At 38.6% G+C, this 25,421-nt stretch overlaps 1 protein-coding gene across 1 annotated transcript in view; it reads left to right on the plus strand.

Moving 5' to 3' along the window:
• The window catches only part of Mcub (mitochondrial calcium uniporter dominant negative subunit beta), a 115,605-nt gene that overhangs the window by 77,567 nt on the left and 12,617 nt on the right, over positions 1 to 25,421 (plus strand). Inside the window, 3 exon segments of the mRNA XM_048813863.1 lie at positions 8,702 to 8,777; positions 9,410 to 9,580; positions 13,516 to 13,620. Of these exon segments, the coding sequence (XP_048669820.1) occupies positions 8,702 to 8,777; positions 9,410 to 9,580; positions 13,516 to 13,620 (352 nt within the window).

A 25,421-nucleotide genomic window follows, 5' to 3' on the forward strand; every position in this document is an offset into this window, starting at 1 on the left:
AGAAGGGAAATTGCATGGAAATGGAAGGAGACCCTCAGGGTTATACAAAATTACATACAAGAGGAAGTGAGGGGAAAGGGAAAAATAATACAAGGGGGAGAAATGAATGACAGTAGAGGGGGTAGAGAGAGAAGAGGGGAGGGGAGGGGAGGGGAGGGGGATAGTAGAGGATAGGAAAGGCAGCAAAATACAACAGACACTAGTATGGCAATATGTAAATCAATGGATGTGTAACTGATTCTGCAATCTGTATATGGGGTAAAAATGGGAGTTCATAACCCACTTGAATCAAAGTGTGAAATATGATATATCAAGAACTATGTAATGTTTTGAACAACCAACAATAAAAAATTAAAAAAGAAAGGAGGCTTGTATCTCCAAAGTTGCTCAAGTGTGTATATTACTGTTTGATTTTGGACTTTGAACTTTATGAAGATTTGTTTGTTTGAGTTCAGACTATCACTAACCTGGCATATGATAGAGAAAAACAACATGAAAATAAAAGGAAATATTCCCAAAATAAGTGTAGTTATTTTGTTTTGGTAGCAGTGATTGAAGCTAGGGGCATGTAACCACTGAGCTATATCTCCATCCTGTCCCCACTTATTTTTTGAGACTGGGTGTTGCTAAGTTGCTGAGGCTGGTTTTGAACTTTCAGCCCACCTGTGTCAGCCTCTTGAGCTGCTAGGATTATAGGCATGCACCACCCCACCTGGCCTCCAAAAAGTTTGGTACATTATTAGGGTTCTAGACCTATTAATCATTCTACTATCTAACCTAAAAAGATAAAAATGTAAACAAGCATTTATATGCAAAGATGTTAGAATTTTGTTGTAATGGTAAAAATATTAATAAAACAAATAGAAAATAAACTAGAAGATATCCATCAGTGCTAATGAATAATACTAGATGATGGTGCCAATCATTTTTGTTATCTTTTTCACAAATGCTCTCAAATGAGCATGTCTTCCTTTCTGATAAGGAAAATAGTGAAGTTAGGAGTAGTAATGGAAATGTCCAACAGGTAAACAGTAACTGCTGTTACATGCATAGAATAAGAGTTGAAAGAGCTATTATTTTATGGAAAGTTTTTAACAAAGTAAATTGATACTTACCAAATATAATGATCAGCTCTCCTTTGACCATATGACTCTGTGAGCCTAGCCATCTGTAGAAAGTTGGCATAAAAAGTCAGGGGCTGGTGGAATTGTGGATACGTATTTTCTTCATTTTCCAAAATGATTTTTGCTGCATATGTTTTTCTCTACTTTCCTTGAAAACATTTGTTCTACTAATTTTTTCTATCCTATTAGAAACTATACATATACTATACTATTAACTATGCTAACATACACATGAACTTAATTATAATTAATTAATAAAAACTTAATTATATTTCATAGTCTCAAGTTTTCATTATCTTTGCCCTTCTCCTAAACATGGCAAGAATCTTCACATGTTCTGGGGATCCACTGAATATAACATACCAAATCTTATTTAATTCTCTCCTCTTTTTTTTTTAACGTGAGGTGGGGATCAAACCCAGGCTCTAACATACGCTAGGCAAGCATCCTACCATGGTGCTACATCCCAACTCTTCATTTTAACACAAAAATTTTATTTAAAATTCCTTACAGTTCATAGTTTACCAACATATTTTACAACTTTGTATGTGCCTTAGCAAAATACCACAGACCAGGTGGCTTAACAAGAGAAATTAATTTTCTTACAGTTCTGGACACTAGAAGTCAAGAATCCAGGTGTCATAGAGCCTCTTTGTGGCTTATAGATGGCTGCCTTCTCCCTCTGTCAGTACATGGTCCTTCCTCTTTGGATACACATGTCTCTGTCCAAATCCCCTTATAAGGAACACAGTCATGTTTCATTAGGGACCTTACCATTGCCCTTCACTTAATAACCTCTTTAAAATACAGTTACATTATCGGGTACTAGGGGTTTAGAAGTTTGTATGAATTAGGAGAGGGCACATTTTGGCCCGTAACAGTGTCATCATCTTGCATTCTGCTAACATCTGGGTTTAGTTTCCTTCTAACCACAAAGTTTCTTAGCTAAAGATCTGTGGGAAAGAAGCTATGAGATCTTGCATATCTAAAAATTCTTTCATTTCCTTCAGCCTTAAGTAATTTTCCTTAGCATCTCCTTCTAGGGAAGATTTGCTACTTCTTTCAATGTGTAGTTACTGAGCTCTTCTGTAACCGGCTTGGTTCCAGCTTCCCAGACTGCGCCCAGGAAGCATGCACTCTAGTGGCAGGAAATGGAGTAGCATTTTTGCTGATTTCTCAGGGGTCAACACCCAGGAGTGGAACTGCTAGGTTACATCTAACTGTATGCTTAATTTATGAGAAACTGCCAAGCCTTTTCCAGAATGCTTGTACCATTTTATATTCTCCCCAGCAATGTGCAAGAATTTGTTACTTTTTGTATTCTCAAACTTCCTGCTACAAACTTCTGTGCTCTCTGTCCCTGGTGAAATATTAGTTTTGAAATATTAGTTTGAAATATTAGTTTTCTTTTCTGCTTACTTAATCCTGTCTAGAATTTATCCAGTACTTATGCAGGTTTTTTACATTTATATTTTTCATTTCTAGAAATCCTGCTTAATTGATCAGAGTCACTCATTTTTAAAACCAATTCTCCCTTTTATCTTTGTGAAAGCCCTAAATATAATTTATGTTAAAGCCAGTTTTGTATAACTCTTATTTTTATTTTAGTTAAAGTGAATTGGCCTTAAAAATAATATGCTGTTTTTTCTTAGCATTTAATTACATATTTTTAAATTCTGGACTGCAGACTTTTAGTAAGTTTGTCTTTCATTCTCTATTTGTCCGTTCCTGGCCAATATTTTTATGTTGCTTCAGCCGGACCCATATGGTCTGAGGGCAGAAAAAGTTCTTAGATCGACAGCCTGTGGTCCCTGTCCTGGGATCTTGCAGCGATGTGACTGGAGATGTCACAGATCAAGCCATAGAATTGCTGGAAAGTTTGGCTTGGTTTCATCGTGGGCCACTTTTGGTGTCTGCTATCTTCAAAGAGTCAAACTATTACTCCTATTCTGTGAGATTAAAAGATAATTTTCAGAAATATCACTATCCCCATAGGGATGACTATGATCTGTTTCTATCTATAGAACATTTCTGACATGTGTGGGGTTTTCCATCACACCAACAACCAATTCCCCAGCTCCCCAGCCACAGGCTGCAATTGATCCTGCAATTCAGTCCTGGCACTGGCATCAGATCCCACAGATGAAGACTCAATGCCACAAAGCTGTCCCCATTTCAGAAGCCAATCCCAAGTCCTGGGTCTCTTATACTCCAGACCCATGGCTGTGAACCATGTGTCTCTTCTTAGGCTCAGTCATTTGCTACAGCAGTTCACAGGACACAGGAAAATACTTCTCGTACATTTTTTGGTTTGTCATAAAGGATATTATGAAGAATTACAAATGAACAGCCCGATGAAGAGGTAGTTAAGATGAGGTCTAGAAGGGTCCAAGCCCAGGAGTCTCTGTGCTGTGAGGCAAGGTACCCACTCCCTAGCACATGGAGTGTTCAACCCAGAAGTCCTCTCACCCTTGATATCTAAGGGGCTTTTATGTGGGTTTTATCACAAAGGTATTAGAGATATATTGACTCACTTTCCAACCTCTTTCCCTTTTAAAAGTTGGGGGAGTGGAACTGAAAGTTTGAGGTTTCTAATCAAGGCTTGGTTTTTCTGGCAACCAGCCCCCATCCTGAAAGCTATCTAGGATCCCAATAAGAGTTGCCTCATTAGAACACAAGAGGCTCCAAGCACCGAGGAAATTACAAACATCTTACAGACTCTTTGCCAGGAACTGAGGACAAGATAAATTTATTTTATCTGTGGTACTGAGGAATGCACTAGGGGCACTACTATCACTGAACTTCACAGCCCTTTTTATTTTTTATTTTGAGACAGGGTCTCATGAAGTTGCCCACGCTGGCCTTGAACTTGGAATCCTCCTGCCTCATCTTCCTGAGTAACTGGGATTTCAGGCATCAGATATTTATTTCTTATTATGCCAGTAATATAAAAATGAACATGGATTAAAGAATTTATTCTACAGTTATGATATGAAGAAACCAGATAGATAGTCTATCTGGTTAAAAGGAAAAATTAAAAACAATAGAAATTCATATGGAGATAGGAATGTTAAGGAGAACTGTAAATAGAGATGAAATTGGTGTTTCCACAGAAGGAAAGTCAGTTACATCACTACCAGACTGTCTAGGATTTACGAACTTATCAGTTACCTGTAGTTTACAAATAGTTGAAAAATGGCTCCAAGCTGATAAAGAAGGGTGGGATTTGAAAACCTGGAAAGCTGTGCTGTGGACAATGCAGAATTTTCCATTGAAACATATTTTTCTGTAGAAACCAGAACCCAACTGAACCTTCACTTGAGTTTTGCTTTCCACTGTGTTTCTCTTTAGCTTTTGGCCTTGAGGTCACATTAATGTCTTTTCAGAGCATGGAGCAGAGGAGGCTCTTATGTGTGTACTTACCCACCATCTTGAGTGGAAATTGCATCTTTAATTAATAATGAAGACATCTGATCTAAAATACAATATAGAGCAGAGCATGGTGGTGCATGCCTGTACTCCTGGTGACTCAGGAGGCTGAGGCAGAAGGACAACAAGTTTGAGACCAGCCTTGGCAACTTAGTGAGACCCTATCTCAAAATAAAACATAGAAAGGGCTGGGAAGATAGTTGATAAAGTGCCCTTGAGTTCAGTTCCCCAGTATAAAATTTATTTATTTATTTATTCCCCAAAATACATAAATAAATAAATTTTAAGAATATGATATAGATCTAGAAGCCAATCAAAATCTTAGTCATTGGCCCCAACATGTGACCGTTATACATCTCTCTACTAATGCCTCTGTCAGCCTAAAATGAATGACAGACCAACTGACTCTCCAAAGCAAAGAGTATTTGGGATTGAAAGGCATGGCAATCCAGGATACACATGCTGTGGCAGACCAAGGGAGTTGGGGCAAAAGGGGCACTCTTTTTAAAGACAAAAAGGAGAAATATGCACAGGCCATTTTGAAACAAAGACCTTTAGTTGCAGGGGCTTGTTGCAAGAATCAGGGTCAGCTCATTGATAGAGATGGCCATTGTCAGGCAAGTGTCCTTGTCAAAGTAGCTCATGTGGGATTCTGCAGTTTCAAGGAGTTCCTTACACAGTTTTCATCATAGGCATATGTGTGTGGAAACCTTCCTGGCCTCTGGCTCCATTTTGTTTGGAGTTGACATAAATGACTTGGTACTAAAAATTCTCACACCTGTCTTCCTTTACAGTGAAGCTCAAAGAGATTTTTTTCCACATTAATATTTTCCTTTCCACCTTCTTCTAATGATAGCCCTGGCTCACTTTTGCATTGCCAAACGTATTCTCTTCTTTTTCTTACAACCCATATCTTCCTGAGCCCACCTCTGCCTATCAAGGATCACAACCACTGGGGTATCTTGAAGTCGGGATTCCAGCCTGGTTCTGACTGCAAAACCTATGTTCTTTACAAGGACCATCATCAAATACAGAAGGAAGAAATGACATTAAAGTTGGATTTTGAAAGAAAGACAGGATTTTGTTAGGCAGGATTGGACAGAGAGTCACTTTAACAAGTCAATGGATAAGTAGTTCATTTGGCTGGGGCCCAGGTTCCTGCACTAAGTGCCTTTGAGGACACAGACAAAGGTTTGGAGGTAATTGACACATGATGTACCTGCTGGACTCATAAACTGTACTTGGTACTTAGTACTTTGTTTCATTTTGTCTTTATATCAGCTTTGTAAGACAGACACTATTATTTTCATTGCTAACTGAATCTTTGATTCCCCAAAATTCATATGTGAAACTAGTGGCCTTAGGAGTTGAGACTTTTGGGAGTTGATTGGGTCATGAAGTCATAGCCCTTGTGAATGAGATTAGGGCCCTTATAAAAGAGCCCCAGAGAGTTTCCAAGTGCCTTCCACCATGGGAGGACACAGAAGGCACCATCTGTGAACTGAAAAGAGGCCCTTACGAGACATTGAATCTGCCAGTACCTTGATCTTTGCCTTCCCAACCTCCAGGACAGTGAGAAATAAATTTTTGTTTCACGTGAGCCACCCAGTTTATGACATGCTATGATAAAATAGTAGGCTACATAGACTGAAACACCCATTCAATTCCTTGAGAAAACAGAATCACAAAGAGGTCAAATAACTTATCTGTGACCTCTCAGAAGTTTAGTGGCTGAATTGAGTTTAGAACCTGCCATGTCAATTCTAACATCACAGTTCTTTCTACTTTATTTAAGTAGAAAAAAGGCTAAGGGATTTTAAGTTCAGCTGTGAAATGATTAGAATTTTATTTAGCAAAGATATATGATAAAAGAGAAGCTGAGTCATCTTTGGCTCTGATATCTGGATACCTGCCGCAGTCTGGCTGGGCACAAAATCACGAGCCACCACACACCTTGTAGATTCAAACAGCAACTCATTATTCTCGAACTGTCACCGGCACTTTACACACACTGTTCTGGGCAAATCCACGTTCTGGGCCAAATCCACACACTCCACCGGGCTCTGAATCCCAAATACTCTCTGAATCCCGCGAGAACTCAACGGGAACTAAGGAGCAGGCGCTCCTGAGGCAGCAGGATACGCCCTATTCCCAGCAGGGTACACCTTAAACCTGGAACCGCCCTAAACCCAAGGAGTGGGATACTCCCTAATCCCAGCAGGATACACCCTAAACCTGGATCCGCCCTGGTCCTTGAGCAAGGTCACCTTACATGCAATGTCACTGCAAATGACCTGGGTCATGCCATGCGTCATACCTACTTGGCAATGGCTCTCAGCAGATACCATTTGAAGGCAGCAGCTGTTGACCAGGCACTACAATCTGGAATTCAAAATTCTAATCCACGCAGAAATTTAGCGTAGTGCCCTGAAGGGTGTGGAGGGTCTACCACATCCCAGCTACTCAAAGCGTGGTTCTTACACTTAAAACTTCAGTATAACCTTGGAGCTTATTTTTAAAAATTGCAGATATTCACATCCCTACATCAGACCTATTAGAGGAAAAAAAAATCCCTGAGATTGGGGCCTAGGAATCTGTTTCTTTAACAAGACCTCCATGTGATTCTTAAGACATGCAAAATCTTGAGAAAGCCCTGCTATTTTTTCTGGCCACTGTGCCTTCTTTCATCATTTTCTGGTTGTCAGGTAGAGCCTTTTAAAATGACTTCCTCAATAGTAACCAAGAAACATCACTAGCACAGTAAAAGCTGAGTACTACTGTGATTAGGAAAGAGAGATCATTAGCATCCAAGAACATGATACGCACTGTCTTTAGCATTATTCAGACTCTAGCATAGGATTTAATGCATGTAAAGGTGGTAATGTACAGAAAGAAGTCTGAAAGGATATGTACCAAACCACTAACTAAAAGTGACTACCTCTGGGGAAAAAGCTGTGGGATTGTGGAGAAGTAAAGGGAGGGGCTTTAATTTTATATCACCCCCCTAATGTTTCTGTATTTGACTTTTATACATGCATAATCATTTATATAATTAAACTTTTTTTAATCTCAATAATTAATTCTGATATGTTTTCAAAACATTTCTCTGTTTTATGTGGTTTCACTAAAAGTAAGATTATCACAATATTCATAATCCAAACTTGGAGACTTCTTATGTATATTTATTTATTGGGAGCTGCATCTATTTTAAGAAGTAATCAGCTTTTTTCTTTCTCATCTTGGTAGTGAGTTATAATTTTAGAAATAAAATTCAAATTAACAGTCTTAAATTAATGTGGCAGATGATGTTTTGCTGCAACTAATTGCCTATGATGCATTTAATACTAGAAATATGTATTTGAATGTTTTGTTTGGTGTACTAATCAGACTCTTGATTTTGAACATAATGAAACATCATTTGAGTCAGTACCATTATCTTTTTTATTTTTGTTAATAGTGTATATACCCTGTTTTTAGTCAAATTTTTTTTCTGCTGTGATCAAAAGACTTGAAAAAACAGTTTTAGAGGAAAAAAAGGTTATTTGACAATCATGGTTTCAGAGGTCTCAGTCCATAGATGACCAGCTCTATTGCTCTGGGCCCAAGGTGAGGCAGAACATCGTGGTGGAAGAAGAAAGCAGCTTAGGGCATGGCCACCAGGAAACAGTATATTCTACTCTCCAGAGACAAAAAATGTATCCCAGAGGCACATCCCCAAAGACCAGCCTCCTCCAGCCAAACCTGTCTGCCTACATTTACCACCCAGTTAATCCATATCAGTAGATTAATGTACTGATTTGGTTAAGGCTCTCATAACCCAATTATTTCTCCTCTAAACCTTCTTACATTGTCTCACACATGAGCTTTTTAATTTTTTATTTTGAGACACTGCCTTTTTAAGTTGCTTATGACCTCACTAAGTTGCTTAGGCTGATTTTGAACTTGTGATCCTGCCTCAAGCCTCCTAAGCCTTTGGAATTACAGGCATGTGCACCATACCCAGCTTTCTCAATGAAAGTTTTACCTGGGCATATTTAGGAAATTGAATTTTTTATTGTGCTTATCATATAAGATTAAAATGATTTCCTAATAAAGACACTTATTTCAGCTTTCCAACTTTTTAAAAAAGAAAATAATCTTTCCTACAGGTTTTTTGTGTGAAGATGCATGAAAATCTGAACTCCTACCCACGGTGCCTTTATAGCACAGCAGAGCCACCTGATGGTAAGCTTTCCTCTCACTCTCTGACTCATTAACTGATTTCCATTCCTTCAAATAAAGCGGGAGTGGAGAGGTTTGACCAAAATGGACTTTTCCTGCACCTGTCCCACTACCACTAGGTTCTGTTCCCATAATGTCTCCAGTGATGTCTTTTGGCAGACCGACACCCCAGCAATCAGGAGTTACAGATGAGTGGGAAAGTTTCTGCTCTTGAAAACTTAACTCTGCCTGTGTAATGTGAAGACATTAAGCAGGTCATTACAGTCCAGTGTGGTACAAGGTACTGCGAGGTGTTACAGAACGGTGGGGCCTGTGTAGACTGTAGGACATTGAAGGTGCTATCCCAGCAAGGCACAACTTTATGGGAATTCAGAGACTTTCTTCCATCTTCCTTTCATTTTTTCTCTCCCCAACTCTACCCAACACCCACACCCACCCACCCCCCAACTGGGGATGGAACTCAGGGTCTCACACTTGCTAAACAAGTGCCTTGCCACTCAGCACCATCCCCAGCCCAAATTCAGACAAATTATATATTTAAGTATTCCCTTTAGAATTCTTTAATTTTAAAGTTCTTTTTAAAAGTCTATTTTATGAATTCCTCTATTTTCATCCTTTTTTTTTTTCCTCAACAGAAATTACAGTTCATTATAGACACGGTCTTCCCTTGATAATACTGACTTTGCCATCCAGAAGAGAGCGCTGTCAATTCGTAGTCAGACCGATGTTGTCAACAGTTGGTTCGTTCCTTCAGGACATACAAAATGAAGACAAAGGTGTCAAAACTGCAGCTGTCTTCACAGCAGGTAGATACATGTTTGTTTTGCAACTTTATCCAAAGGCTTCTCTCTATTCTCTGAGACTTTGTTTTGGTTCTTTACTTTTCTAGACAGAATTCCATTATTTAATTCATTATATAATAGGTGGTTAGCCTTTACTGAGTCCTTTATTGTTACATATCCTTACTATTTTAAAATGTAACTTCAGTGAATGTAAAAAAAGAAAAAACCATGGAATAAGTTTCATGTAAATTTAGGTACTTCATAAACTTAACCTGAAATTTTTTTCTCTTGAAAAAATTCTAGTAATTTAAATTTTAAATTTTCGGTAAAATTTGAACAATTAGGATGAAATGTAGTTTCAGTGATTAAAATAGCTAGTGAATAAAAATACACAAATAGCATATTTATCTTTATTATAAAGCAATTATAGCCTAGTATTTGTTTTGTTTGGGGGTTTTATTGTTTTTAGGAACTGAGGATTGAACCCAGAGATGCTTTAACACTTCCCTACATCCTTAGCCCTTTTTTTTTTTTGAGACAAGGTCTCCCTAAGTTGTTAGCTAGCCTTGAACTTGTGACTCACCTGCTTGTGATCCTCATATCTCAGCCTCCAGGTTGCTGGAATTACAGGCATGCACTGCCACATCCCAGCTCAGCCTAGTTTGTTGTTGCTGTAGATGGAAAGAATACTTTTATTTTATTTACTTATCTTTATGTGGTGCTGAGGATCTAACCCAGTGCTTCACATATTTGAGGTGAGTACTCTACCACTGAGCTACAGCCCTGTAGTATGTTTTTTGATAAAATTCATTCTGAGGGAAAAACTATACATATATATTTTAATACTAGGAGAAGTGATTTGTTATTTAGACTTTTTAAATTTCAGCTGTGGCTGTTACGTTCTCATGGTTTGAAATGATCTTAGACCAGCTGCCTAAAATAAAGAATAATTGCCCCAGTCCAACTTTGAGAGGTACAGATATAAATGAGTTAACTAATCTGCAGCTATTTTATTTTATTTATTTATTTTGGGGTGGCTTACCAGAGCTTTAATTCAGGGGCACTCAACTACTAAGCCACATCCCCAGCCCTATTTTGTGTTTTGTTTAGAGACAGGGTCTTACTGAGTTGCTTAGAGCCTTGCTTTTGCTGAGGCTGGCTTTGAACTCAACACCCTCCTGCCTCAGCCTCATGAGCAACTGGGATAATAGGCATGCACCACTGCTCCTAGCTTGCAGCTGTTTTATTATAATATTAAATACTTAGTGTAAACTTATTTAAAAATTAGATCACTGTTGCAGTTTAGATAGAAAACAAGAGAGTTAAAAACTCCTGCCCTTTGGAGCTTGCATTTTAGGAGAAGAAAGAAATAACATAAAGCAATAAATTATATATTATACTAAATAATTGTAATGGAGAGAGAAAAGTAGGGGGTGGGAGTGCAGGAGGGTGGGGGGTCTTACAAGGTCACGTCTGAGTGAAGACTGGCAAATGAGGAGCCTTGCAGATGAGTGGAGAGTTCTGAAGGGGAGACCTTGAGGTAGGAGCAGACTCCTCCTTGGCTCTAAGGAGGGAGCTGGGTGGAAGGAGAAGGGTTGGGAAAGGCTTGTCAGTTGTTGTAAGGACTTTAGATTTAAGTGGATGGGGAGCTTTCTGCCTGCTAAAACATGGATCAGAAAGTAAGTTTTTTAGCCTTGTGGCCACAGTGAACTTCTCAGTACTTCATTCCTATACTAGACAGACCCACTCCCCCAACCACCCAGCCCCAGCCCTGGTGTCCCCGTGCTTTCCCTGCAGGGTAGGCTTGCCTTCCTGAGCTTCCAGGGACAGGCAGATGCACACCTAAAACTCAGATGGGGTTGGCTCTGAGCAGCGCTTACCTGGTGATAGGTACTTGATAAGTATTTGTTAAATGAATGAAATGAGAGGTAAAAATAATGAACCATGTTTACCCTGATTTGTTCCAGAAATTAATTTGAATACCTTTGAAAGCAGAGACTTTAAGACTTTTCTCTAAGAGATTGAGGAAAAGGGGGCTCTTTGGATCTAGAGAAAACACATTATTGGAGATTTAAGTGGATAATGCCCAAGAATATATGAAAAATTTGATACTGTCATTAGCTTCTTAAAAATGTTTCTTGTCAATCTTGTGCTGTCTTACGTTTGCATAAAGGATAATGTAGTAACTCATTTGAGAAACCATATTCAGTTGATTTCTTTTTATAGAAATATTTTCAGAAACTGGTTTAAATGTAAAATTTAGATATAAATTTTTAAATGACACTTGGAAAGTCAGATAAAACAATTAGTGTGTTACTTTTTTTTTTTTTTTTAAGAGACTCTGGGTGGAATTTGCTTGTGTTTAATTTGGGCTTGAAAAGAGTGTTCTGAGCTTGTCACAGTTTTGCCCATTGTGTGGGCTGCATTATTTGGCAATTCTTATGAAAATGATCTCACTCCAACTGATGAACAGGAACCCAAACAGCCAAATTCTAGAAACCGACCCAGGTGTAGACTTGACATGCTGCCTTATAGAACAAAAGAACCACAGAGAGTCAGATAGGAGGCAGGCAATCAGGTTCGTCCTGATTTTACTAGCAGCGTTTGTGCTGGTACACATATTAATGTTGCTGAAATAGTTGTGGTTGAATGCAGCCAAGCAAACATCTGGCCAGGATAAAATATCCATCCAGCATTTTCCTGCACTTTATTATATGTAATGTAGTATATGTGGACTGTTCTGTAGGAAAAAAATGGTAGAAAGAGAAGTCTCTACCCAGCACCAGTTTTCTGCTTATTGCTCAATGAATTTGCTTTCTTAACACCTGAGTTGCACTAAAGCTTAGTTAAAAAATAAATAAAATAAAATAAAGATTGGCTATATGAGAAGCTGTGCAAAAGCACATTGAGGTTAAAAATTTCCAAGATTTTTTTTTTCTGAAATGTCCCTAGTGCTAAACTAAAAACTTTTGAGACCAAGAGATTTCTAAAATAAAAGTGTTTATTAAGTTGATGCAGATGCTTGCCAGAAAAAAGGACCAGATTCTAGGACAGATTTCCGTAAGTACCAGCAGTAAAGCTAAGAGAGTGGTTGGAAAAGTGTCTGCTGAGCCTGGAACTAAGAATATTTTTATAATAAAAATTTGGAGAGGAAGTTTAAGTTGTTTAAGTTGAACCAACATTGACTGTAGAAAAGGGAGTAGGATAATATGTGGTAGCTGTAGGTAGTCAACTGTAATAGGATTTAAATCAAGGTTTTAATATATGTTCAAGAATATGAAAATCTTTCATTGGTTTCACCTGCTGCTGTTAACAGCTCCTCCAACCCTAGGAGTGCTCTGAGTCACATCCCCAGCCCTTTTTAGTTTTCATTTTGAGATGCTGTCTTGCTAAACTGCTAAGGCTGGCCTCAAATTTGCCATCCTCCTGTCTCAGCTTCCCAGGTAGCTGGGAATATAGTCAAGAGCCACCACACCCAGTGGTTTTGTCTATTTATCGCATGTGGGAAACAGTGTGGGGAAAACAGACCAAGATTGCCCAGGAGCAAACTGGAGGCTGTACCTCAAGGTGGCCACAGGGAGATCAAGCTGAATCTGTACACACCCATTAGATATTGCCTCTTCTACCTCCCCAGTCCTACCGAGAGTTCCAACCTCCCCTGAATCTTTGCATGAACTTTGCTGAGACAGTTTCAACCAAGGACATTAACCTGGGCTCCAATCCAACTGGTACAGTGGGAGAAGAGCGCCTGCCTGTTTCTTTTGGTTCTATGAAATGAGAGCTGAAGCTAAGGAGAAGTTCCCTCAGTGACAATAGTGTGAGTTTAGGGGCGTCATCCAAAAGGCAGATGTCCACTACTATATTGTTAAAACCTGAGTGAGTTGTTTTTTGTGTGTTGGGAAATGGTTCTTGTTGTTCTAAAACAAAAACTTATTTTTGCGTTATGCCTTTCCTTTCAGATGGCAATGAGATTCCAGCCTCAACTTTGATGGATGTTTTGCTAATGAAAGATTTTAAGCTAGTCATTAACAAGACAGAATATGATGTACAGTGTCCTCAGAAAGGTAAGAAACACAGTTCTCCAGCTACCTTAACTTTTCCCTTTAGCTTTGACTTTTACAAGGTACTAAGCAGAACTTGTTAAAGACAGAATTCTTGCTAGTGATATAGCTCAGGGTAAAGTGCTTGCCTAACAGGCATGGGCCCCAGGTTCAATCCCCAGGACTGCAAACAAACATACAAAACCCAGAATTCCCTGAGGTATTCCACAATGGTGACTTTTCTCTTGCCTTAAGCTGGATAGTTTTTCTCTGATGTTTTACTGTGAGAATCTGGTAACGCTCCTACAGGTAAAACTCACAAAAATGTGGGCATGACCTCCAAGACTGGGCCTGTTGAGTTTTTAAATCTCAAAAGAGTTGTTTACACTGAGGCTCCAGAAGTTTTTCAGTTATAGTCAGGTGTTTCTACTCTGGTATCAGTTCTTTGCAGATTTCTGCTCATGGGTTTCTGTTCTCCCATGCTGTGGTTCTCTGTATCTACCTCTCTTCTCAATTTGGGGGACAGTGGTTTGTCTTGCAACCTCAGTTCTCAGTTTTGTGTGAGTGTGTGGCAGGGGGTGCTGGGGATTGAACATAGGAGAACTCTACCAGTGAGCCATATCCCTACCCCTTTTTATTTTTTGAGACAGGGTCTTGTTGAGTTGCTGAAGCTTTGAAGTTGTTATACGCTCTCCTCAGATCTCCAGAATAACTTTAAAATTTTAAAAAAATTTAATTAGTTCTAATCAGTTATACATGATAGTAGAAAGCTCTTCGATTCATTGTACACAAAAGGAGCAGAATTTTTTGCTTCTCTGGTTGTACATGAAGTAGAGTCACACCATTTGTGCAATCATACATTTACCTAGGGTAATGATGTCTGTCTCATTCCACCATCTTTCCTACCCCCTTACCCCTTCCCCCCTCGCCCCATCCAAAGTTCCTCCACTCATCACTATCCTAGCCCCCCATTATGGATCAGTATCCACTTATCAGAGAGAACATTCAGCCTTTGATTTGGGGGGATTAGCTTACTTAGCTTAGCACGATGTTTTCCAGCTCCATCCATTTACCTGCAAATGCCATAATTTTATTCTCTTTTAATGCTGAGTAATATTCCATTGTGTATATGTACCACAGTTTCTTTATCCATTCATCTACTGAAGTTGCTTTTCCACAGTTTAGCAATTGTGAATTGTGCTTCTATAAACATTGATGTCTGCCTCACTATAGTACGCTGTTTTTAAGTCCTTTGGGTATAAACCAAAAAGTGGGATAGCTGGGTCAAATGGTGTCCAGAGTAACTCTTACAGATCTAAGAAGAGTTGTTGATTTTCATTTGTTTAGATTTTTATTTACTGTTACAATGGAGTGAGGACTCTCAAGCTCCTATAAATGCCAGTTTGGAAACTGGAAGCCTTAATCAGATTTTTTCCCCCCTTTGGTATGGATTTTTGAGCCCAGGGGTTCTTTACCACTGAACTGCATCCCATATGTTTTATTTTTTATTTTGAGATAGAATCTGTAAGCAAAATAACCAACACGGTTTTGGCACCATTATGAAAATACAAATAGCCAGGATGGAAAACCTCAAACAGATCAGCAGCTTCCTTTTATTCCACAGCAGAGTCAATCAGGTACTAAAAGGGGCTCATTTTCTGGGTACGAAAATGGCCTGCCAGTTACAGAAGGAATCTGAGTTTTATAGTTTACAATGAGAGTGGTTTAATCATTGGCAACTTCAGACATGTTGGTTTGGATAGTCAGGAAAGAAGTTTTAAGAAGTCCAGAACTCATCGTCACTGGGAAAAGCTCAGAACTTTTTTCACTGCTTATCTTCTATTTGCTTTTCTCCTTCCAGGACTCATCTGCAATGGGAAAGGGTAAAAGTCCAGGGCCGTGTTTCAATATCTGCCTCTTCCTTTCAGCAGCCATTGTGACTGGGAAGGGATGAATGTTTGCTTTTGGTGGGGATGCTGAAGATGAACCCAGGAAGGGATGAAAGTTTGCGTTTTCCTTGGGGGGTGAAGATTGTTAGTGGGAAAGGACTTACTGGGCGAGGTTTAATATTTGGCTAATTTCCCTCCCTCCTTCCAAGCCACACTGTCTTTCCGTTTTGCCCCCAGGACTGTTTTATAGGAATATTAATTTTTCATAACCCTTCAGGACCTCCCTAAATTGCTGAGGCTGGCCTTGAATTTATAATCTTCCTGCCTTGGCCTTGTCACTGGGATTAAAGGTGTGTGCCACTGTGCCCAGCTGGAAGTCTTAATTTTTTAAAGAGAGATTTTCTCTTCATTTCTCACAACAGGTTGAACATCTCTAATATGAAAATATGAAACATTCCAAAATGTAAAACTTTGAGGGTTGATATGACATATATTGAAAATTCCACGCTTGACCTCCTGCTAAAGGTTGTAGTCAAAACGCAGGTGCACTAAAAATACCATGTAGGGGCCAGGGGTGTAACTTAGTGGTAGAATCACTTGCCTAGCATGTTAAAGGTCCTGGGTTCAATCCCCAGCACTATTTTAAAAAAAAGAGAGAGAGAGTGTGTGTGTGTGTGTGTGTACACACACATATATATGTGTGTACATATATACATGCATGTGTGTGCATATATAGTATAAAATTACCTTCCATCTGTGTATAAGGTGTATATGAAAAAAATTTTATATTTTAATCTGGACCCAATACCCAAGATATCTTATTACATCTATGTGAATATTCTAAAATTTAAAAATAACCCCAAATTTATAATACTTTTAGTCCCAAGCATTTTTTCTCTTTCCACATTATTTTATTGGTACATAATGGTTATACATAGTGATGGGATTTGTTTTTACATATTCATACATGCATACAATAGTACAATATTATTTGGCCAACCTCACTCCCCAGTAGTTCTCCTCTCCCTCCCCCCTTCCCAACTCCTGGTCCTTTACTGATCTCCCTTTGATTTCATGATATCTCTGCTCCCTGACCTTTGTTTTCCCCTCTAGCTTCCACATATGAGAGAAAACATACGACCCTTGACCTTCTGAGTTTGGCTTATTTTGCAAATGACATAATTTCATTTTTCTTTATGGCTGAATAGAACTCAATTGTATGTAAATGCCACATTTTCTTTATTCATTCATCTGTTGATGGACATGTAGAATGGTCCATAATTTAGCTGTTGTGCTGTCAGAAACATGCATGTATCACTATAGTATGATAACTTTAATTCTTTAGAATAAATACTGAGGAGTGGTATAGACACATTATATGGTAGTTCCATGCCTAGTCTTTTGAGAATCCTGTTTATTTCCATATTTGTTGTACTGATTTACAATCCCAACAATAGTGTAAAAATGTCCAACATCATTAGTAATTATGGAAATATAAATCAAAATTATACTGAGATTTCATGTAACTCTAATTAGAATGGAAGCCATCGAGAATACAAACAATAATAAATGCTGGAAAGGATTTGAACATTTTTTTTCATATTTCTTTTTAGCTGTTTGTATTTCTTCTTTGAGCAGTGTCTGTTTAATTCACATGCCCATTTATTAATTGGAAAATTTGGGGGTTTGGTGTGTGTTTGTTTTTTAGTTCTTTTTATATTCTGGGTATAATCCTCTGTCAGAAGAGTAGTTAGCAAAGGTTTTCTTCCATTCTGTGAGTTTACTTTTCATATTCCTAATTGTTTTCTTTGCTGTGTGGAAGCTTTTTAATTTGATACCATCCCATTTATGAATTGTTGGCAATTTGTCCTGAACTTTAGAGGTCCCATTGAGAAAGTCATTGCCTGTGCCTATGTGTTGGAGTGTTGGGTCTACATTTTTTTCTAGGAATTGCATATTTTCTGATCTGTTTCCTAGGTCTTTGATCCATTTTGAGTTGATTTTTGTGAGAGACAAGGGTCTAGTGTCATTTTTCTACATATGGATAACCAGTTTTCCCAGCACCATTTGTTAAAAAGGCGGTCTTTTTCTCCAATGTATGTTTTTGGCACCTTTTTCAAGGATCAGATGACTATATCTTTGTGAGTTTGTGTTTCTATCTTCTGTACACTGGTCTATGTGTCTGTTTTTATGCTAATACCATACAGTTTTTAATACTATAGTTCTGTAGTATAATTTGAAGTCAGGTTTTTTGATGCTTCAAACATTTTGGAAGAGGATGGGTTTGGCTTAGAATTGCTTTGGCTATTCTGGGCTCTTATTCTTCCAAATGAATTTTAGGACTGTTTTTTGTAGTTCTTTGAAGAATATCATTGGTATTTTGAATTTGTATACTGCTAACATTTAATTAAGAATTTTCATATCTGATAGGTCAGTGATAGAACACATATGTGTATCCAAGGCCCTGAGTTCAATCCTAAGCATCTCTATATAAATCATCAGTGTCCTTAATACATTGAAAAAATTAGTCAGTGGTCAAGTATCCCCAATTGTGGTCTCTATATTTGTTCAAGATCAGGTAAAGTTTATACATTGGTTTAAAGAAAAGAATTTTTGCATTTGAGTTCATCAGGATATTGGACTAGAGTTGTCCTTCCTTGCTGTGTTCTCTGGTTTTGGTGTTTGATACTGACTTCAAAAAATGAACTTGGATGTGTTCCATCCCTTTCTATATCATGGAATAGCTTGAGGAATGTTACATTAATTCTTCTTTAAGCGTCTGGTAAATTTAGTTGAGAATCCATCTGGTCCTGGGCTTTTCTTTATTGTAAGACTTTATTACTGCTTCTATGTCATCACAAATTATTGGTCTGTTTAGCTTTTGTATGTCTTCTTGATTGAATTTTGGTAGATCATATTTGTCTAGAAATTTATCTGTTTCTTCTATATTTTCCAATTTATTGGAGTTAAGTTTTCAGATTGGTCCCTACTGATCCACTGGATTTCTGTGATGCCTGTAGTGATTTCTCCTTTTATTTCTCTAAATTTATTAATTTGGGTCTTCTCTCTTTTTCTTTTGATTAGTTTGGCTAGGACTTATCAATCTTGTCTATCTTTACAAAGAACCATTTCATTGATCCTTTATATATTTTTTATTCTCTATTTCATTGATTTTAGCTCTGTTCTTAATTATTTTAAAAAAATCTTCCTTTTACTAATTTTGAAATTGGTTTGTTCTTCTTTTTCTAGGGCCTTGAGATGCATCATTAAGTTGTCTTTTTAGTATACATCTGATTTTCTTATGTAAGCACTCATAGCTATAAACTTGTCTCTTAGAGTTTCCTTCATAGTATTCCAGAGGTTCTGGTATGTTGTATCAATATTTTCATTTGAGTCTTAAGAATTTTTAAATTTCTCTCTGATTTCTTTTATCATCCACTCATCATGCAGAAGTGTATTGTTGCATCTCCATTTGGTTGTGTAGTTTCTGTAGGATTTTATTGTGTTGATTTCTAATTTTACTTCATTATAATCTGATAAGATGCAAGAAATCACTTTTCTTTGTTTGCTAAAAGTTGCTTTGTGGACTATATAATATGGTCTCTGTTGGAGAAGCTTCCATGAGCTGCTGAGAAGAAAGTGGATTCATCTGATGTTAGATGAAATATTCTATACGTGTCTTTTTAGTCTGTTTGATTGATAATATTTTTTTCAGGTCCAAAGAGTCTTTATTGACTCTTTGTGTCTGGATGACCTATCTTAATGATGATAGAGGTATCCTCAAATCACCCAGTATTATTGTACTGGGGACTATCTGAGGATTCAGTTTAAGTAGTGTCTCTTTTATGTAATTTGTTACACCCCATATTTGGGGCATAAATATTTATTATTGTTATCTCTTCTCTATGTATTGTTCTCTTTACCTGTATGAGTTATCTTAGTTTTTTATTTCTTCTATGTGAAGTATTTCTCTAAGTAAGTTCTATAGTGCTGGCTTAGTAGTCGTGAATTCTTTTACTTTCTACTTATCTTGGAAGGTTTTTATTTTCTTTTCAATTTTAAAGGATAGCTTTGCTTGATATAGCAATCTTGATTGACAATTATTTTCTTTTAGGACTTGAAGCAGATCATTCCAAGCCCTCTTGGCATTTAGAGTTTGTGCTGAGAAACAATGATATTGATTAGCTTATCTCTAAATATGATCTGATGTTTTCTGAGGCTTTTAAAATTCTATCTTTATTCTGTATATTAGGCATATGTCATGGAGAGTTTCGTTTTTGATCTTGTCTATTTGGGGTTCTGAATAATTCCTGTATCTGGATGTCCATTTCATTCTGAAGGTTTGGAAATTTTCTGTTACCCTTTCTCTGAATACACATTGTCCAATCCATTAGCCTGCATCTCACAACCCTCCTCAGTTTTAATGATTCTTAAATTTAGTCTCTTAATGTCCCAGAGTTCTTGTATATTCTGATCATGGTTACTTATTTTCTTTTCTATAATCCTGTCTGAATGTTCTTGGCTGGCCACTTTGTCTCCAAGCTGTAAGATTCTGTCTTCAGCATTTTCTACTCTATTAGAGAGACTTTAAATTGAACCCTGTATTTGATTTATTGTGTTTCATTTCCAAGATTTATTTTTCAATATCTCTATTTCCTTATTAAATTTTTCATTCATGTCCTGTTCTGAATTCCTTAGTTCATTCAATTGTTTTTCTGTTTTCTTGGAATTTGTTAATCATTTTTATAATTTTTATAATCATTCTTTTGAATTCTTTATCTGGTATTTCATCCACTTATTTGGGGGTAATTTACTGGTAAATTATGAACTTTAGGAGGTGTCATGTTATCTTGTCTATTCATGTTTCTTGTATTCCTGTGTTGGGTTTTATGCATCTATTAGAATGTATTTCTGTTCCACTGTGTAGGCCTCTTAAGGGTACGGCCTTCAGTTACCAAAGTGTTCTAGAGTGATCTATGTTGAGATTCTTTTGTAGGTATGGTATCCACAGCCTTTGTGTTGATGCTCTCTGTTTTTGCTATAACAGTGAATATACATGAGTGGGACCTGAAGGCCCATTCCTAGCAATTTCTACTTATGGAATTAGTTTGGGTTTTTGTCTTTTCTATTGTTTGTATTAAAGTATTGCTTAAGTTTGAGAGTTGTTAATTTGTGAGTGGAGCAAGATGTGCTGTCTTTTGGCTGAATAGCAGTTTCCACCCTCTGAACTTGTAGTGTCCCAGTTGTTTCCTAGCACCTCACAGAATAGGGGGAAACAAACAATAGCAACAACCAATGCAAACAACACACAGCATTAAAATAATTGCCAGCTTCCTCCTATTTCATCTATAGTGTTAATTACCACAAAAAATAGGAATGTTGTAGTCAGAGATTGCCAAAAGCAAAAACCATAAGTAACCATGAACTAGATCTGGCATAGAAGCAAACTACAGGTGTCAACTGTGTCATCCACAGCAGTAATAATTGAAATAGCATGAGTGGTGGGGGCAGGAGTTATGTAAACTAATTAATTCTAAAAGATGATAAAAATACAGTTCATTAAGAGAAAAGAAAATGTGATAGGAAGGTAGAAAAGAGTTTACAATTTCAAAAGTTAACAGACAATGCAGAAGATATATAGTAGGTGATGGTTAAAAGGAAGGAGGAAAAATAGGAAAAACAAAGTAAAAGGAGCAAAATAGAGAAAACAAGAGAATTTGGCTATTAGTGGCAGAAGAAAAGAGAAAAATAGAAAAAAGTGAAACAAATGAAAACAAAACAAAAATAAACAAACCTCAAACCCTAACCCTCAAAAGATATAAGGCAAGGAAAAATAACATTTTAAAAGTGCTATAATGAGAAAAAAAACATATATATATGTATGTATACATGTCTATGAACCAATCAGCACAGCAAGAACACCAACACACACACACACACACACACACACACACACACACACACAAAGAAGAAAAAGATTCTTAATGAAAAATGAAGAAATCGTCTCCACTGAGATGGTCAAAATAGTGGGTGAAAATGAACATTCACTGCCTGTGCCCAACTGTCTTTCCCATTTCTTTTCGGGCTATATATTGAGAGAAAGAGAGCAATGACTGGGGTTGTTATCCCCTTCTTCTTCTTTTTTTTAATCTTCATTTCATTTTTATGTGATGCTGAGGATCAAACCCAGTGCCTCATGCATGCTAGGTGAATTCTATACCACAGAGCCACAACCCCTCAACTTCTCTACTTACCAGTATAAGGTGGGATGGAGTGGGTGGGGCTGATGAAGAGTTCTGTGGGAGGAGTTCCCAATGCTGGTTTTTTTTTTTTTTTGGGGGGGGGGTCTCTGCTTAAAAGATAAGATCAAGACCAGGTAGGTGCTTATCTCTGTTGGGGGCCTGGATCTCAGAAGCCCCCAAGAATTCTGCTCAAGGAGCAGGGGAGCCAATCCTCCACACACTCTGCTGCCAGGAACACAGCCTTCCCAGGCCTAGTCCCTAGGTGTATTCACACCCACCTGTTCAGAGTCCCAACCAACTTCAATTGGTCATGTGAACTCCAGACTCAAAGGAGAAGTGAATTGGGGTCCCCTTTGTTTTTCTGACTTGAATCTCCCTGGGTACAATCTTTTCTGTGCTCCTTTCACTCACATTTTGGTAGGCAGAATCTAGGCCACACAATGAGTGCTGGCTGAGACAGGGCAGTGTCTGCTATGATTTCCCAGCTTTGTAGCAGTACCTGCAGCATAGCCATCTCAAGTTGGCTCCACCTCAGCTCTCTGTGCCTAGTTGAGTACCAGAGAACCAGGGAGCACTTTAAAAACACTGTTTCGCAGTGTACCCTCTGGACCAACCAAGTTCAGTCTGCTTTTCTGATCTTAGGTTTTTCTATACCAAATCTGTCTGTTGTGTTTTTTTGTGTGTGCCAAACATCCCCCACCCCCAGGGTGAACCAGAACAGCTCCCACTGCCACAAATGGCTTGGCTCCAATGTAGTCTTTCTTCTTGCGTTTAATGTACCCAGATTTCTAGTCTCTTAAGAGGTTCTAACTATTCACTATTGAATGTTAGTTAAATTCCTCTTTCACCCACCTCATGGAGAAGCAGTACTATTGCTGCCTGAATCCTGAGCCACAGAGCAGCTGGAAATGAAGCCTTCCTCTAATCCACCATCTTGAGTCATCCATCCCAAGCATTTTGGATAGGGGACAGTCATTCTGAATTATTGTAGCCATTAGCAATATACTTTTGGAAAAATTTCAGTTATCATTACTTCAGATACTGCTTCTGTTCCTTTCTTCTCCATGTACTATTCTCATTATGCATATTTATACCTTTAGAAATTGTTCTGTAGGTCTTAGCTAGGTAGGTCCCCCTGCCCATTTTTTTCTCTTTAATTTTCAGTTTGGGAAGATTCTGTGGACCTTTCTGTTGATATATATGGTCAGGCTCACTGGTTCTTTGCTCCCCACCATCTAGTCTATTGATAAGCTTATCTGTCGCCAGCTAGCCAGGCTGACGAGATGGGCCAGGTTCAAGGATCTGGCTGTATTAGTAACTAAGAAAACGTCAAAGAAACCACACAAACATGAAAATACCTTTTTCTCAATTGCTGGGATCAGGGACAGCTCTGCGACCTCAAAGATCAACTCCCATGCTGGAAAGAGGGGTAGGGGGGCAAGAGACGCAAGCAAGAGAGCAAGCACACCTGGAACCCCTCTATTTTGGGGGGAAAACACATTCAATAGAAAGTTCCACCCAAATAAGGCAAGGGATTGGGTTTCGAAGGGTGGAGTCTTGCTTGGTGTTGTCTTGTGGTCAGCAGGTTGATTGACATCTTGGCAAGTTATGCCCATCTCAGGGGCAGAGCGAGAGGAAAGGCACACATACATCGCACAGCCCAGTCAGGCAGCAGTGTCAGACCAGTCCCCTCATACTGCTGAAATGCGCATAGCTCACACACTCAGCCCATGGATGGCTCATAACACCTGTCAAAGACATTTTTGTCATATTGGTTTTTATTTCTAGCAATTCCTTTTGGATCTTTCTTAGACTTGACACTTCTCCATTTATATCCCTTGTGTTTTTGCATGTTGTCCTCTTTTTCCATTAGAGACTTCACATATTAATCACAGTTTTTTAATATGCTAATCTGATAATTCAAAAAATCTGTGCTGTGACCTTCCCCTTCCCCAAATCCCAACATGAAATATAAGCTTTAGTCCGGGTGGCTAATCCACAGCCTCCAGTTCCTTCCTCCTCATTAGAAGACCCTTCTCCCTGCTGTGTGTTGGAATGAGCCCCAGGGGTCAGTGAGCCCGTGTCTAAGTGTTCTCATGTACAAGATGCTCCACCTAACACTAACAAAGAGACTTGACCCATCTCACAGGGTGAATTAATGGGAACACAGACATGGTTGGAAGGAAAATGATAGAGGAATTATACCAGATTAATTGAAAATTAAATTTATAAAATAAATTTGAAATTCAAAAATTATTTAAATGATTTTTTCCCTAAAATATTGGCAAATTTGGATTTGAAAATTCAGAAAATGAAAATGAAATCCACATGAAAGACACTTATAAAAGGAATAAACAGCCATGACGAAAAATAATAATTAACTCCTTTGACCTTTATTTTGTTTTCTTTTGGTACTGGGGATTGTACTCAGGGGCACTTAACCAGCGATACACACATCCCCAGCTGCCGCAGTCTGGCTGGGCACAAATCACGAGCCACTGAAGCAGGAACAAACTTTATTTCTGAACTCTACCAGCACACTCCACACATGCTCCCTGGGAACTGCCGCAGTCTGGCTGGGCACAAAATCACGAGCCACTCACAGCCTTATAGATTCAAACAGCAAGTATTTATTCCCTACCTCTCACCGGCACTCTACACACACGTTCTGGGGAAAATCCACCTCCACTCGGCTCTGCATCCCAAAATACTCTCTGAATCCCACGAGAACTCAGGAACTCAAGGAGCGGGTGGGCACCTGAGGCAGCAAGATACGTCCTATTCCCAGCAGGGTCCGCCTTAAACCTGGAACCTCCAAGCTATTCATAGTGATTTCCTTTAGAGGAGCAAGAGTAAGTCAAGAAAGAATGATATAGTTTAAATTTCATTCCGAAATTTCATTCATTCTGTATTATTGTTTTTTGCCGCAGTCTGGCTGGGCACAAAATCACGAGCCACCACACACCTTGTAGATTCAAACAGCAACTCTTTATTCTCGAACTGTCACTGGCACTTTACACACACGTTCTGGGCCAAATCCACACTCTGAATCCCAAATACTCTTTTTATCCCGTGAGAACTCAACGGGAACTCAAGGAGCGGGCGAGCCTGAGGCAGCAGGATACGCCCTATTCCCAGCAGGGTACACCTTAAACCTGGAACCGCCCTAAACCCAAGGAGAGCCCTAAACCCTGATCCGCCCTAAACCCGATCCGCCCTGGTCCTTGAGCAAGGTCACCTTACATGCAATGTCACTGCAAATGACCTGGGTCAATATGGAGAGTCCTTCCACTAAGCAACATTGAGTAGGCTGACAAAGAAATTGCCATGTGTCATTCCTACTTGGCAATGGCTCTCAGCATCTCCCCCCTTCTGATTAATTAAACAACAAGCAATGTGGCTTAGGGACCGTGCCTGTTAGGTTGTCCAATTCAACATATGGTTCTTACCCGTCTTCGGATGAACTGACCTCTAGGCGTCAGCCTCCTGTCTTAGGTTGATACCACTGCAATTGGATCATACCCGTCACTGACTACCGGTCCAGCATACAGCCATACTTGTGGATATGCCTATGCACTAGTGGGGGGTGAGGTTCTTTGCCTCACCTCTGTTGGCCCCCAAATTTTAGACCATCACTAGCAGAAGGGAGGAGGATACAGAAATGCCACGACACCAAGCCAATTGACGGCTCCTT

Source organism: Marmota marmota, unplaced genomic scaffold (assembly GCF_001458135.2).
Source record: "Marmota marmota marmota unplaced genomic scaffold, marMar, whole genome shotgun sequence".
In the NCBI taxonomy this organism is placed as follows: domain Eukaryota; kingdom Metazoa; phylum Chordata; class Mammalia; order Rodentia; family Sciuridae; genus Marmota; species Marmota marmota.